The sequence below is a fragment of the Anomaloglossus baeobatrachus genome, chromosome 1 (genome assembly GCF_048569485.1).
Source record: "Anomaloglossus baeobatrachus isolate aAnoBae1 chromosome 1, aAnoBae1.hap1, whole genome shotgun sequence".
Taxonomy (NCBI): Eukaryota; Metazoa; Chordata; class Amphibia; order Anura; family Aromobatidae; genus Anomaloglossus; species Anomaloglossus baeobatrachus.
Window position 1 is genome coordinate 747,417,183 of NC_134353.1, and position 15,046 is coordinate 747,432,228.

Here is a 15,046-nt window from a genome sequence, read left to right on the forward strand (position 1 = left end):
TATATCTGACATCTACATAAGAACTTTCAGTTACATAAGCTTCCCATTGAGCATTAATGAATACAAAGGATGTATAGGTCTTGCTTATGCTTTTGGGGTATTCTAAAGTAACTTGGTAATTATTTATACATCCCAAAAATGTCATACAGTGTAAACCTGAAAATGTACCAAAGAAACCTTTTTTTGATTGTCTTGCCCATTTTAGTCTTATGGATATGTTGCCATATACAGTATATTACAAAAGTGAGTCCACCCTATATCAATATTTTATTTTATCTTTTCATGCCACAACACTGAAGATATGACACTTTAAAGCAATGTCAAGTAGTCAGTGTGTAAATTTGGTGTGCCCTCTAAATAACTTAACACAGAGTTATTAATGTCAAAACTGCTGGCAACAAAAGTGAGTACATCCCTAACTAAACATAGCCAAATTTTGCCCAATTAGCCACTTTCCCTCCCCGGTGTTATGGGACTCATTAATGTTACAAGATCTCAGGTGTGAATGGAGAGTGGGTGTGTTAAATTTGGTGTGATTGCTCACACTCTTACTGGTCACTGGAAGTTCAACTGGTCACTGGAAGTTCAACATGTTACCTCCTGCAAAGAATTCACTGAGGATCTGAAAAAAGAATTGCTGCTCTACATAAAGATTGCCTAGGCTATAAGAAGATTACCAACACCCTAAAACTAAGCTCCAGCACGGTGGTCAAGACCATACAGCGGTTTAACAAGACAGGACCGCCCAGAACAGGCCTCACCATGGTCCACCAAAGAAGTTGAGTGCACATGCTTGGCGTCCTATCCAGAGGTTGTTTTTTCTAAATAGATGTACAAGTGCCGCAGAGGTTAAAGGGGCGGGGGTCAGCTTGTCAGTGCTCAGACCATATGCTGCACACTGCTTCAAATTCGTCTGCATAGCTGTCGTCTAAGACGGAAATCTCTTGTAAAGATAATTAACAAGAAAGCCCACAAACAGTTTCCTGAAGATAAGCAGACTAAACATATATTACTGGAACCATGTCCTGAGGTTTGATAAAACCAAGATAAACTTATTTGGTTCAGATGGTGTCAACCAGGTTAAGAGTACTAAGACAAGTGTTTCTTGCCTACCGTCAAGCATGGTGGTGGGAGTGTCATAGTTTGGGACTGCATGATTGCTGCTGGCTGTGGGGAGCTAGAGCTCATTGAGGAAACCGTAAATGCAAACATGTGCTGTGACGTACTGAAGCATGATCCCCCTCCCATTGGAAACTGGGCACCAGGGCAGTATTCCAATGTGATAACGACCCTAATCACACCTCTAAGACCACCACTGCATTGCTAAAAAAAAACTGAGTATAAAGCCTCTTTCACACATCTGTGAAAAACACACGTTTTTCACTGACATGTTAAAGATGCATTTGGCCCTCTGTGTGCCATGGTTTTGGCACTCGTGTGTTCTCCATGTGCCATGTGTAATAAAACACTGAGATCAGGTACTTACCTGTCCACGCCGCTGCTGTCTGTGGTGCTGATGTCTCCCATGATACGGTCTCTGGCTGCCCCTGTTACTTCCGGGTCAGTGGTGCAGTGAATATTCATTAGCATCATTAGCCAGCCTGGAGGAAGCAGGAGACAGCAGCGGCTGGAGACAAGTGAGAATAAGAATAATTTTATTTGACAGATACTTGTTTTCTCTGGTTCATGTAACATTGATCACACCACTGTGTTGTCCGTGAGACATCAGTAATGCCGGAGAAAAACGGACATGTGTCCGTGTGAAACATGCGTGTGCGCCGCACAAACACAGTCTGATAAATCACTGATGTGTGCGCAGACCCATTGATTTTAATGGGTCTGCGTATGTCAGTGATTCTGGTACGTATAAAAACTGCAACATACGTACCAGAATCACTGACTTGTAAAGGGGGCCTAAGGTGCTGGACTGGCCAGGCATGTCTCCAGATCTGAACTGTCTCAGGTGTGTCATTGGTTACACAGTCCTGTGGTGGCTGTGTAAACTGCTCCCTGACCTTCTATTATTTCAGTTTGGTGTATATGGTATCTTATGTATCTCCTCTGCTTGGGGTTTATTCCTTTACCTTTAGGTCCCTGCAGACTTCCTAACCCTTTCAGCTGTTTCAATCAGCACTTTTGTTTGTGTCCTTAAATTACCTAATTTCCATCTTGTCTGTGCTGATGATGGCTCTAACTACGTACAGATCCTGAGTGCAAGAAGTCCGCTTGTAATCTTTTAGAGTAACTTCATTGCATTTTGCAGTCCCTCTCCCTGTATCTTCTTGGAGAGAAGTTGTTTATTTTCCCTTGTTTGTTAAGCCTATGTGTCTTTTAGCTCTTAGTGGGGAGGACGAAGAGCTCATCCCATCCACTCGCTACCTAGGGTCCAGATCTGGGTCAGGTATCCTGCTCGGCACATAGCTGTGGGACCTATGTAGGGTGGTGAGGGAATCCAGGGCCCAGCAGTAGGCTTGGTCAGGGGTCATCATCTCCCCCTTCCCTAGACACAGTGTCTTCCTTTCGCTGGGTACTTCCCTGTACCTAGCATGACACAAACCCTATGGAGCATCTGTGGGGCCTCCTCAAACGGAATGTGGAGGAGCGCAAGGTCTCTAACATCGACCAGCTCCATGATGTCATCATGGAGGATGGAAGAGGATCCAGTGGCTCCTGTTGAGCTGTAGTGACCGCCATGCCCACGAGAGTTAAGGCAGTGCTTAAAAAATATTGGTGGCCACTAATGATGAGCGATTGTGCTCGGCAGTGCTCGTTACTCGCTTGAGCATCAGGGTGCTTCAGGTACTCGGAGCTTGACTATCACGGATGCTTGAATTGTTCGTTTGTTAAAAGAGCACAACACACAGGCTTGCTTCACTGCATGATGTATGCAGGCACTCCGGTTAGGGCCATTTACAGTCTCCGAAGGGCTCTCACTGGGGGTAAAGCAACATTTTTGGATGTAGTGTGTAAAAAAAAAAAAAACAACTCCCCTTTCCTCTCGGAAATGCTCTGTTTTTGGCCGGCTGTATGTGGGTGGAGAGCCGAACTGCCCAATCATTGACATCGATTATACTTATTACTCGAGTTCAGCACTTCCAGAGCGTCTGAACCTGCTGCACTTCAGGGCCAAATACCTGAGCATTTTAGTGCTCGTCGATCTCTAGTGGCCACACACAATCTTGACACTTTGGGCACAATTTGGCCATTTTCACTTATGGGTGTACTCACTTTTGTTTCCAGGGGCTTAGACATTAATGGCTGTGTGTTATTTAGAGGGCACTCCAAAATTATACAAGCTGTACACGGACTACTTTACATTGTATCAAAGTGTCATATCTTCAACGTCCCATGAAAAGATATAAAATATGTACAGAAATGAGGGGTGTACTCACTTTTGTGATATACTGTACCTCTGAATATAGTTTGTGCAATACAGGTGTATATGTATAGCCGCATGCACCATATAAATGACCTAATCTGTACAATTTAGTTTTATTTGAATGTGAAAAAATTAGGAACAAATTCTTGTCTGGATGTTGATTGCTGCTGTGCCCCCCGGTCTTCTGATTTCTTTCCATGGTGAGAAGCCGCATCTGCTACTGCACTGATACTCTTGTTCAGATGGCATAATAGCCAAAATTATTCACTTGCCTTTGTTACAAGGTGGTGGTGAGGGATATGGAGCACATGTAACCCCCCAGCACTGTACATATTAGATTTTATTATTTTTTTTTGGTTACATTCGATCTAAGAAACCTAGTTTGTTACAATTTTCTCAGATTGCCACCTATTTATGACTTCCTTTCTCATGAGATAAAAAAAAAAAAAAATATTCGTACAATCATGGTATCCCCTATCGGTCACCTGGGCACCATACTTAATGTATATTTTCAAACTAATCATTAAAAACTCATCAAAACCATATTGTAATGAACAACATTCAATTTTAAATGGGGTTATGGCTGGATTATCAGTGGGGGAGAAATAATTTATACAGAAACATAACTATTTAAAAAGGATGTTATTTTTGCTCACTAAACTCAATGTTTTCATGCTTTATGTGGTTGGAAATACTTAGGACAACTATTAGAAATCAATACAAATGGCCTTCTTTAGTACAGATGCCCCACACGTAAACACGGTGTGTTTTTAGTGCAGTTTTGTCACATGCAAGCAAATTCTTATGCCAGCAGTCAATGAGAAAACTTAAGTGTAGTGCGCATGTTTACTTTTTTTCCTTTCAGATTTGGTTCAGAAAATAATCTACAGCAATTCTTTCAGCTTTTTTTGCCTGCATTTTTCACAATTGAAAGTAGTGGAAGAAAAGCATGCAAAAGTGGCATTTTTTTTTTTTTTTCTCTGCGTCTCTTTTGCCAAGAGATATAGAAATAGTGAAGAAATTTCTGTAGCCACATACTCAACGTGTGCACATAGCCTAAATGGCCGTAATGCAGCTTTTCCCACAAACTGCCTAAAAGTCCATTATATAGAAAACTGCACACCAATTGATTGATTTATTTTTTTATTTTTTATTTTTTTTTTTTCAATTCATTTTTCATAACTATACATCTAAATACTTTTCATTTTTATACCATCATTCACCACTGGAAAAATCCAGATTGTGATAAGTGCTTCAGCGAGCTTCCCGATCCGGGCAATCCATGTGCGCACAAGGGCTGTGGTATATAAAGGGTCAGGGACAGACACTTCACTGACCATTATAGAACCACACCTGCGGCGATTTTAATTTCCCAGAGGCTTCAGCAAGTGGGAGGTCCCCCAAAACATCACTGCAGGCGTGGTTCTCTGATCGTTGGTGAAGTGTCTCTCCCTCCCTCTTTATGCTCCCACAGCCCTTGTGCACATATGTATTGCCCGCACCAAGAGTCCGACTGCAGCCGGGAAGCCTGCTGAAGCGCCAATCACATCTGGATTATTCACAGTGGGGAATATGATGCTATAAAAAATGTGAAGAAATTAGATGTATAGTTATAAAAAATGGATAAAAATGATCAAGAAAATGAATTGATGTGACTTTTCTATATAATGGACGTCTACCACATTCATAGCTGCACTTTCATAAAAGGGGCTTGTGGAATAATTAGATATTGGTGGCAATTGCCATAGAATAGCTCATTAGTATTAGATTTGTTAGTGGGGAAAATGGGGAAGGGCCAGCACTCTGCACTCCCACAAATCTTAGCTTTTTTTTTTTTTTTTAAGCTCCTGTGATATTTTATTAGCGATATCTTGGAGATATTTCATGTCAAGTGTTTTTTTTGTTTTTTTTTGTTTTGTTTTTTTTTATTCCTTCTGTTCCTCCTCCTTCTTCTTTTTTTTTTTTTTTTATTTACTCCTTGCGGTTCCAGAGATGGCCCATTTTGTTTAGTGGTAATTTTCATGGTGTTTACTAAGGGGGCGTTGTTTATGGGGTAATGATGCAGAACAGCTTACAGACTCGTACAAAGAGAATCTGGTTAGTCACGTCCCTTTTAAAAACCATAAACATCTCCTTAACCACATGGCGCCTCTTAAGAAATGAAACACTGAATACTCGTGGAAACAGCAGGAATAAAATGAGAGCACGAGCAGGCCACGTTTTACTCCGTGACAGGTCCTCTTAAAGATCCATCATATGTAGTGTTGTACGTGTCTGCATTAAATGACTAACACCACAATTGATCATAATCCTGTAAACTTCACTCTTGACGCTGCACTGACTAACTGCATAGTAAATTGTATATAGTATCTCACCCTTTAATGGTGTTTGTATTTGGGGTAAAGTCATTTTTGCCTTTTGTTTTCATGAAAAATGTTGCATCGTTTGCCTGCTATAGTTTGTGTTGTATCGTCTATTGCTGTCTGGAGAATAGGTAAAAGGGAATCTTGTCAGCAGTTTTTTGTCTTTAGATAAACACTGTGCGGAAATAGAGCGCACCAGACCGTGGGGTGATACCTTAATAAAAAGATTCAGGTAATCTGCTCACCTGAGGGAGTTGTTAAGGCAGACTGCCAGTGAAAGATTAATAATGGCGGCTGCTGCTGCCGCCCCGTGGCTGTGGGATGAATTGCATCAGGATGCTTGAATGAAAAAGAAAGTTCATGGTTTGGGACTGGGCTAACAAAGATGAAGATCCTTGATCCAATATTATAAAAAAAAAAAAAAAAGCTTTTATACCACAATGCATTTCCACTCCTGACTATTTCCACTCCTGACTGACGTCCTTCTCAAGTGTAAAAAAAAGGTACAGTTGGTTTTCACACTTGAGAAAGATGACAGTCCGATGTGGAAACGCGTTGTGGAATTAAAAAAAAAAAAAAACGTTCAATCAAGGATTTTCATTTAAGCCCAAAACTGTAAGTTTTTTTGTTTTGTAATCTGAGAGCAGCATGATGTAGGGGCTGAGATCCTAATGTGGCGATAAGTCACTTACTAGGCTGTGTTCCTGTTTCAATAAAATTAGTGTTTTATCAGTAGAAGATTATCATTGCAAGACTCTCTTGTGTCTTCTAGTCAACTGGTCTGTGTAACGCCACCACTTATTAGCTGCCTATGCACAGAAAGCTGCCAATCCGAGCACTGCTAGATCTGCAGCGGAGAAAACTGACATCACAACCGCTGCTATAAGTTAGGCTCACCTCACATCAGCGGTATTTTACCGCAAAACCAGATCCGTTACAAATGTGTTTCAGTTCAATTTCCAATGGAATTGCGGCAAGATGCGGTGACATGCTGTTGTGTATGACGTACACAACCGCATATGACCGCATCTTGCCTGCGATTCCATTGGAAATTAATTGAACTGAAACACATTTGTAACTGATCCGGTATTGCGACAAAATACCGCTGATGTGAGGTGAGCCTAAGTGATATATTGCTGGAATAAGGGTCTCTGGACACACATCATGCTGCTTTCAGATTACATAGCAAAAACCCAGTGACAGATTCCCTTTAATACAACAGAGACTATAAGTCAAACTGCACATTTTTTTATGAAACCCAATTGCAAAAATAATTTTCAGCCTAATTATGTAGAAAAAAATAATTGTCCTAAAAGTGGACAAACCCTTGAAGTGACAATATATTTAGCTGAACATATTTATGATGTGACTGGGCTGTAGTAAGAGTTGTAAGTAAAACTTTTCTATAGCTGGAAAAAAAAAGAAAACTGGCAAAGATTTGGAGTTTCACAAGCAGACTGGCCGCTAGATCAATAATCAGTATAGCTCAAAAGTGGAGTCACATTTTTAAGCATAAGATATAAAGTCGTTTGTGTTTTCTCACTTTTTTGGCCTACAAGCAAAAAAGAGGTCCAGGATTCAAATACGCCTCCAACCTGCCTGGGTCTCTGCTAAAGGAGCAAAAGATGAACAGGGATAATAAAGAATTAACAGAACTGGTGAAAAAGAAAGAATGGGAAGAGACCCCCAGGCAGAACCCGGAGGAGCCACCAAAAAAGAAAATTCTGGAAGGCATTATAAAACGTAAACCGGAAGATGTCGTTTTTAAGAGGAAAAGACCACTTGAAAAGAATATGGATCCAGCAGTTAAGAAACGGGTTAGTATAAATGGGGTCAAATAGGTAAAAAAAAAAAGAAAAAAAAAAACTTTTTTGCTATTGGATATTTGGATGCAAGAATAGATTCCAGAGATTCACTGCAGATGAAAAAAGTGTATCTAACTATTACTATTACCCCGTGACTATTTTTCTTTACACAACCCTGTTATGCCTAGTTTTAACCCAAGTCTTTACATGGTTTTTTTTTGTTTTTTTTTTCTCCTTTTTATATTAGAGGCAATAAACTGATGTTAGTCTGTAAATGTATTTTATTTGGAAGCACAAATTTGTTAATTCTTTATTGATACGATCTTATATGTTTGCCTTTTTGTTTCTCGTTATTTTATTACCGTTCACCAAATCTATTTAAACTTGGTCATGAGCAGTAAATGTGGAAATTGCAACAAAAAATATGTACAACTGATTTGCTGCACAATAAATCCACATTTTTCATAAGTCACAGGCAGGTGCCTGCACCTCTGTCCCCATTATACTACTGATTCTGTCATCTCAGTGTAGTCCGGTATGGAATAGAGCTACGCAATAGTCCACAGCCTACCCTGAACATAGCTACGAGGGTTGAATGAAAAGTAATGCCTCCACCTTCAGAATTCAGCAGATGGTAGCACTGGTATATGCGGCAGGTACTGGACTGTTCAGTAGATTCTCCTCTACAGCTCCAGTTGGCGGAAGCCTTGGCAATGAATGATTGTGTTGTTACAGTGTAAAGAATGGAACCCTGCCAGACGGTCTGTCAGTGAGATTTAAGCAACGTGCTGTCATTGAACTCTTAACATCAGAAAGTGTCACCCAGAAGGAAATTCATCAGGGAACGCAAGCCTCTTATAGTGATTGTGTTGATGTGAGCACTGTGATTCGTTGGGCCAGTAAGTTTAAAGATGGTGAGGCAGCGGGAACATCTGACTTGTGTGACAACGAGAGAGTTGGACGTCCTGTGACAGCTGTTACACATGCGAAACGCTGACAGATTCTGAACGATTGCAAGAATTTCTGCATGGTTCGGAAACGGAGTGTTGACTTCCTCCGTGACGGCTTCAGAAAACTTGTTCATCCTTGGCAGAAACGTATCTAATTGTTTGGTGATTATGTGGAAAAGTGAATATCGGTAATTAAAAAGCACATTCTAATGATTATTTCTGCGTTTGATTTATTAAAATATTCCCATCAAAAGCCAAGTTACGAAGTTGGAGGCATTACTTTTCATTCAACCCTCATAGTTACAATGTGGATGTTGAGATAGATCATGATTCAGAGCCAGGCAGATTCTCTCTGTATGTGCACAAGTGGCATTTTTTTATGCTTTTTTTACTTGCTGAAAAAATGGCGCATTTTGCAGTACCAGCAAAGTGAATATTTCTAAAATCTCATGCTCACGCTGCTTGTTTTTCCTTGCAGATTAGAAGTAGTTTCAGATCAGCAGTATGTCAAATTTTGCAGTGCCTTTCACCCATTCTACTGAATGGGGGGGGAAAGATACACATATGTTACTCAACGTTTGTAACTCCGTATCTGCAACAGATTTTAATACTGCAAATAGTGAATGTATATATATCATATGTGTTTGTGTCTTCTCTCTAGCATTAGTGTTGATGTATATAGAATGTAATGAGGTTGCTTCTTACCTTTTTCAGCTGAAACATGGAAAAGAGGAGAAGCTCTTCAAGAAAAAGGTATTTTTGTTCCTGGGGGAATATTTTATCAGTTGGTTCATTGTCTGATGAGTAGCTTATTCTATCTTATCCGATGAAAAGTCAATAAATTTGTCAAATGCATCCTAATGTGAGTTTCATACAGAGGTTTCCATTATTTCATAACAGATTTGATACAGACACATTATAAATGTAGCCTATATATGCAATTTGCTTGCAATATCTTGTTTAATATGCCAGTATAGGGAAGCTGTTCCCACAATATGATGTACAGGAATGTCATGATGATCCTCCAGGCACACGAGCAAGTGCTTGCACAGTCACCTCTGGAAGCACTACTTTCTGTCAACCCCGCCCCACCACTGGTTGACAGCTTTGTGTACAGCTGCACATTCGTGGTGTGGGAGTTTATACAGACATCCACATTCAGAGAGCTGGTAGATCTGCAGCCCATAAAATAGTGATTTTGTTAAAAAAAAAAAAAAAAATATATATATATATAATATCTCAGCATCCAAGTAAGTGATGCATCAATATTGTACCTGGACAATATCAAATTGTGTATTAAAACTTACGTTTATTGAATAGAAAAATACAAAACATATAGATTAAAAAAAACAAAAACATTGCAGGCAATTACAAAAATGGTGGTATGAGCATAACACCCCAAAATGATGATGTGCATTAATCAAGAATTTTATGTAAGTGCTGCAATTTATATAAATATCCCAGATATCAGGAGAATATAGAAAAATATAAATACCGTATTTTTCGGACTATAAGACGCACCCTGGTTTTAGAGGAGGAAAATGGGAAAATAAAATTTTAAGCAAAAAATTTGGTCATGACACACTGTTATGGGGCAAGGATCTGCTGCTGACTCTGTTATGGGGGTAATGTCCTGCTCATATACTCCCCAGCCTGCTCATATACTCCCCAGCCTGCTCATATACTCCCCAGCCTGCTCATATACTCCCCAGCCTGCTCATATACTCCCCAGCCTGCTCATATACTCCCCAGCCTGCTCATATACTCCCCAGCCTGCTCATATACTCCCCAGCCTGCTCATATACTCCCCAGCCTGCTCATATACTCCCCAGCCTGCTCATATACTCCCCAGCCTGCTCATATACTCCCCAGCCTGCTCATATACTCCCCAGCCTGCTCATATACTCCCCAGCCTGCTCATATACTCCCCAGCCTGCTCATATACTCCCCAGCCTGCTCATATACTCCCCAGCCTGCTCATATACTCCCCAGCCTGCTCATATACTCCCCAGCCTGCTCATATACTCCCCAGCCTGCTCATATACTCCCCAGCCTGCTCATATACTCCCCAGCCTGCTCATATACTCCCCAGCCTGCTCATATACTCCCCAGCCTGCTCATAATAAACCCCTATCCTGCTCATATACCCCCATCATCCTGGTGTATGGCTGCATCCTGTGGCACATAAAAAAAAATAAACGTTCATACTCGCCTTACCTCACCTCACTCCCTGCAGCACCGCTCCTCTTACCGTCTGTCAGCGGCAGCGCCGCTGAGTGAAGCCGTCCCTGTTCCCCTGCAGCATCGCGATCTCCTGTCTGTGCCGGCGGCTGCGTGTGGACACGCTAGTCTCCATGCAAGTCAGCTGACCGGAGGACACAGGAGGAGATTGCGGTGCTGCAGGGGGAACGGTGAGTAATGTGTACTGATTCACTGCCCCCCGCACTGATGATGATGTGCGGGGGGCAGTGAATACAGCCGCACATGATCACTCCAGGCTGCAGTTGCCAGGGGTGATCATGCGGGCCGGGCTGTTTATCCCTCGCCCATCACCCCACCCACCTGTCAGCTCCGGCTTCAGCGTTGAGAGATGATGGGCGGGAGGATGGGCGTGCATATTAAATGAGCGGGTCCACGTGGTCACGGCAAGCTGCTACAGCCTGCTCGTGCCCCGATGACCCGCTCCACCGCAGTACCCTCATTCCCTGCAGCCCTATATTCAGACCATAAGACGCACCCCCCACTTTCCCCCAACATTTGGGGGGGAAAAAGTGCGTCTTATGGTCTGAAAAATACGGTAATTAAATATAACAATATAAATCAATGTAGATTTTTTTTTTTTAAGAGACATACATTGATTTATATTTATTTCTTTTTATTCTCTTGATATCTGGGATATTTATATAAATTGCCACATATACGTAAAATTCTTGGTTTTAGTGTGTAAAAGTAGCAAAATAAAAAAAAATGTATATAAATGATGTATCTTATAGACCTGAAGAATAAAGCTGATTTAAAACCTATATCACACAGGAAATCCTGTAAATATCTAATAAACAATTCATGAAGTGCTGTTTCAATCTCATATTGTCAGCAGAAAAGTGTAAAAGTATGTAAAAAAAAAATATATATATATATAAAGTTTAGTGTGTAATAGTATCAAGTCATAAAAAATGTCGGGTATTGCCATAATTATACAGATCTGAAGAACAATTTTCTGTAATCATTTATACATATGAGGAATAGTGTATGAATTCCTAAATTGCTATTAATTTCTTCATTCTGCCTCCTAAAAATCAGAATAAGGCCAGTATCACATGCCCTGTGCTCTACACTAAACAGTTATGTTGGAGTTTGTCTAAAATGCAGAAAAACCAGGTTCACATGAATTCCCTTACGGAGCCATTCACTATGAGGCAGATTGAGTCATTTTGGACTGGATCCAGCCTCTGTTGACTCGAGTGTGATTACTGAGACAGATCAGGACAGACAGTTTGGAGGGGAAAGGGGGCGTGAGTACAGGAGAGCTGATGGTGTTAAGATGAGGAGAGCCCGTGGAAGGGTTTGTAATGTGACACATCTAAGCTCAGCTGCACTGCCTCTTTCCCCATACTGACTCATGCAGGACGTTAGACTGGGAGCTCAGGGCTGTCTGTTGTTGCACATCCCGCACACTGAGAAACCTGCTGTAAACTGAGATGGGCGCGTGTTCATCTTTCCCCTGAGTGTTGCTGCCTGCCTATGATTGGTCAGCTTCATACAGGGAGAAGTACACACCTCAGTGAAAACTGATAGCACCCACTTGGACTTAACAAAAAATAACTCATTAGGGGACAAATACTGGAGAGGCAACATTTAAAAAAAAAAAAGTTGTATTCCGTTCTGCAGCCACTATTACATTGTGTCTAGTTCAATATGAAACATTTGGAGAAAGGTCCTTATAAGGGCACAAAAATTCTAATTCTTTAAAATTTTTAACTTCTCTATAATCCTAAAAAATCTGATATTTTCATAAACTTAAATTATGTTAGTGGTAAATTTAGGCCAATATAAATTTAGAATGTGTCACAAAAAAGTTTCAGAATGCCTGTGATATGTTGAAGGATTCCAGAGTTAGTACCACACAAAGTAGCACCATGTCAGATTTTGAAAAAGCTAGTCTGGTCAGAAAGGCGAATACTGGCTTCAGCGGAAAGGAGATATAATGTATTTGAGAGGATAGGAGGACACATTCTACCTGAAGCATCAAATCCATAAGTCACTGAGGGAATCTTAAGACTTTCATATATGTATAAACCTGATCCATGGGGTTCCAGTAGTGGTGACCCCCAACTAGCAGAGAAAAGACAGCGTTGGTCCAGACTATCTATTCCAGCTATCGATTTATTGAGAGAGCTATATTATGTCCTGTACTAAAAGTAGCACATATTGTAGGATTCCTGTTCTTGTTCCATCCTGTTATTGTAAGTTGTTATAGTACTTTAACAGAGCTACGTTTTCCCCATCTAAATTAAATTAAACTGTCATTTTTATTATTATTTTAGAAGAGACCTTGGAAGACACCTGAATCACTCATGGCCAAGACGTTAAGGCGCATAAAACAAGAGCCTGAGGATGATTTACAAGAGACAGTTCCAAAACCTAGAGAAAGTGACCAGTCAAGATCGAGCTCGCCAACTGCTGGTCCCAGCACTGAAGGTCAAGAGCTGAAGGAAAAGAAGAAAAACCGAAGGAAAAGAAAAGTTTTCAACAAAGAATTGAGTAAAGAATTGAGCAAGGAACTGAACCAAGAGATACAAAAAACTGAGAACAGCTTAGCTAATGAGAACCATCATCCCATCAAATCTGAACCAGAGAGTGAGGGCGAGGAGTCCAGAAAATGTATAAACAGTAATGGGGAGAGAGTGCATCGATTCACTAAACTGAATGGGACACCAAAGGAGTACAGGCATCAGCCGTACCCAAGCCCAAGAAGCACACCAAGAGTTACACGTCCTCCTCCTTCCTTATCACCTCCCAAATGTATGCAGATGGAGCGCCATGTAATAAGGCCTCCTCCAATCAGCCCGCCTCCGGATTCGCTACCTCTGGAGAATGGTGCCACTCATGTGATGCAGAGAGAGGTCTGGATGGCCATCTTTAGCTACCTCAGCCACAGGGATTTGTGCATCTGTATGAGAGTCTGCAAAACTTGGAATAGATGGTAATCAAAATTCTATTTTCTTGTGTTCAGTGACTTACTAAATAGGTCATCATTGTGTTGTGCTGTGCGTACTTTAAGCAGACCAGGCTATTCTGTGCTAGGTAAGGGCAGCATATTGTGGGGATTGGTCGGCTCTTCCATTGTCAGATGGCACATAGTAAGTTAGTCTAATGGTTTACTGCAGCCTCAGCAGAATAATTATATATGATAGCATCAAGCTTGTGCATTCTGTATATTCAGTTATTGACCTTTCAGAACCCCTCTAATTAATTGAAACCCACTTTAATCTATACATACTAGTGCAATATACCAAATGTATTCTGCAATGTTCACCCAACAGCATTCCAGCACATGATGCCTCCGAAATGCCAAAGTGCCCATCATGAAGGAAGAAGTGTTGTGCTCTTTCCAGTAAATCCATGCACCTCGGCATTCATCCACTTCGGCTTCCATATTTAAGGACTTGCTTCAAAAATAAATTTCTGTATTGAAACTGCTATAAAACCGTTTGCTTCCGAGAGTAAGGGCTTGTTTACTAGGTGCAGTTTTTGTGCAGAAAAAAACAGCATGTTACAACAGCAAAACAGATAGATAGATACAATTTATAAAACCTCATTCACACTTTTTTTTTTTTTTTTTCCTTCCGATTTTTACCTGTGGTGGTTTGTTTTTTCTTTTTAACTTAAAATCTTCATGTCAATTTTTAGTGCTGTTTTACTGCGGGCTTTTCTCCATTGAGATCAAAATGAGTTAACACCAAAAAGAAAACAACAAATAATTCACACAGGAACAGCCCATAATTCCAACTGCATTTTTCTGCTCCTGTTCAAATTTTTTTAATTAGGTATTTTAGCATAAAAAAAATGCCATGTGTGAACATGCCCTAAAAGGGAGTTATGTTATCTATTTCAGGCTGTGTTGTGTCCTTTGTAAATGGGAGTAAAGTATCAATATTCAAGAAGTAGAAACATAGTTTTATTTTAGCATTTTAAAAAAACTTAATTATATAATATAATGTTAGACCATGGATATATTTTGCAGTTACAATGTATAAAACATATTTACCCAGTTCAAGATTAGACACTTTTATAGCATAAAGGGGACACTAACATACCTAATAAAATTAAGTCCCAGTTTGCTTTTCAGATTTTATTATTTTTTTATTTATTTATTTATTTATTTTTTAAACCGGCCGTGGCTTTGTTTATTGGTTGATTTTTCTCAAAGTTCTTGCTGATAAATATATCAAGAACTTTAAAGGGAACCTGTCAGGGGATACATGCTGCCCAAACCATAGGCATCATGTGTCAAACATACATGGCTGTGATCGTACAGCCAGTGGCTAA

The 15,046-nt window shown here is 40.4% G+C and overlaps 1 protein-coding gene across 8 annotated transcripts in view; it reads left to right on the forward strand.

The window, feature by feature from the left end:
- The window catches only part of KDM2B (lysine demethylase 2B), a 244,672-nt gene that overhangs the window by 210,793 nt on the left and 18,833 nt on the right, over nt 1–15,046 (forward strand). For 6 of the 8 annotated variants that reach the window (XM_075323468.1, XM_075323486.1, XM_075323512.1 and 3 more), the window contains 3 exons: nt 7,293–7,559; nt 9,212–9,250; nt 13,042–13,700. In XM_075323468.1, coding sequence (XP_075179583.1) covers nt 7,293–7,559; nt 9,212–9,250; nt 13,042–13,700 — 965 coding nt within the window. The remainder of the gene's footprint in view (nt 1–7,292; nt 7,560–9,211; nt 9,251–13,041; nt 13,701–15,046) is intronic. The other 2 variants (XM_075323476.1, XM_075323495.1) reach the window with 2 other exon arrangements.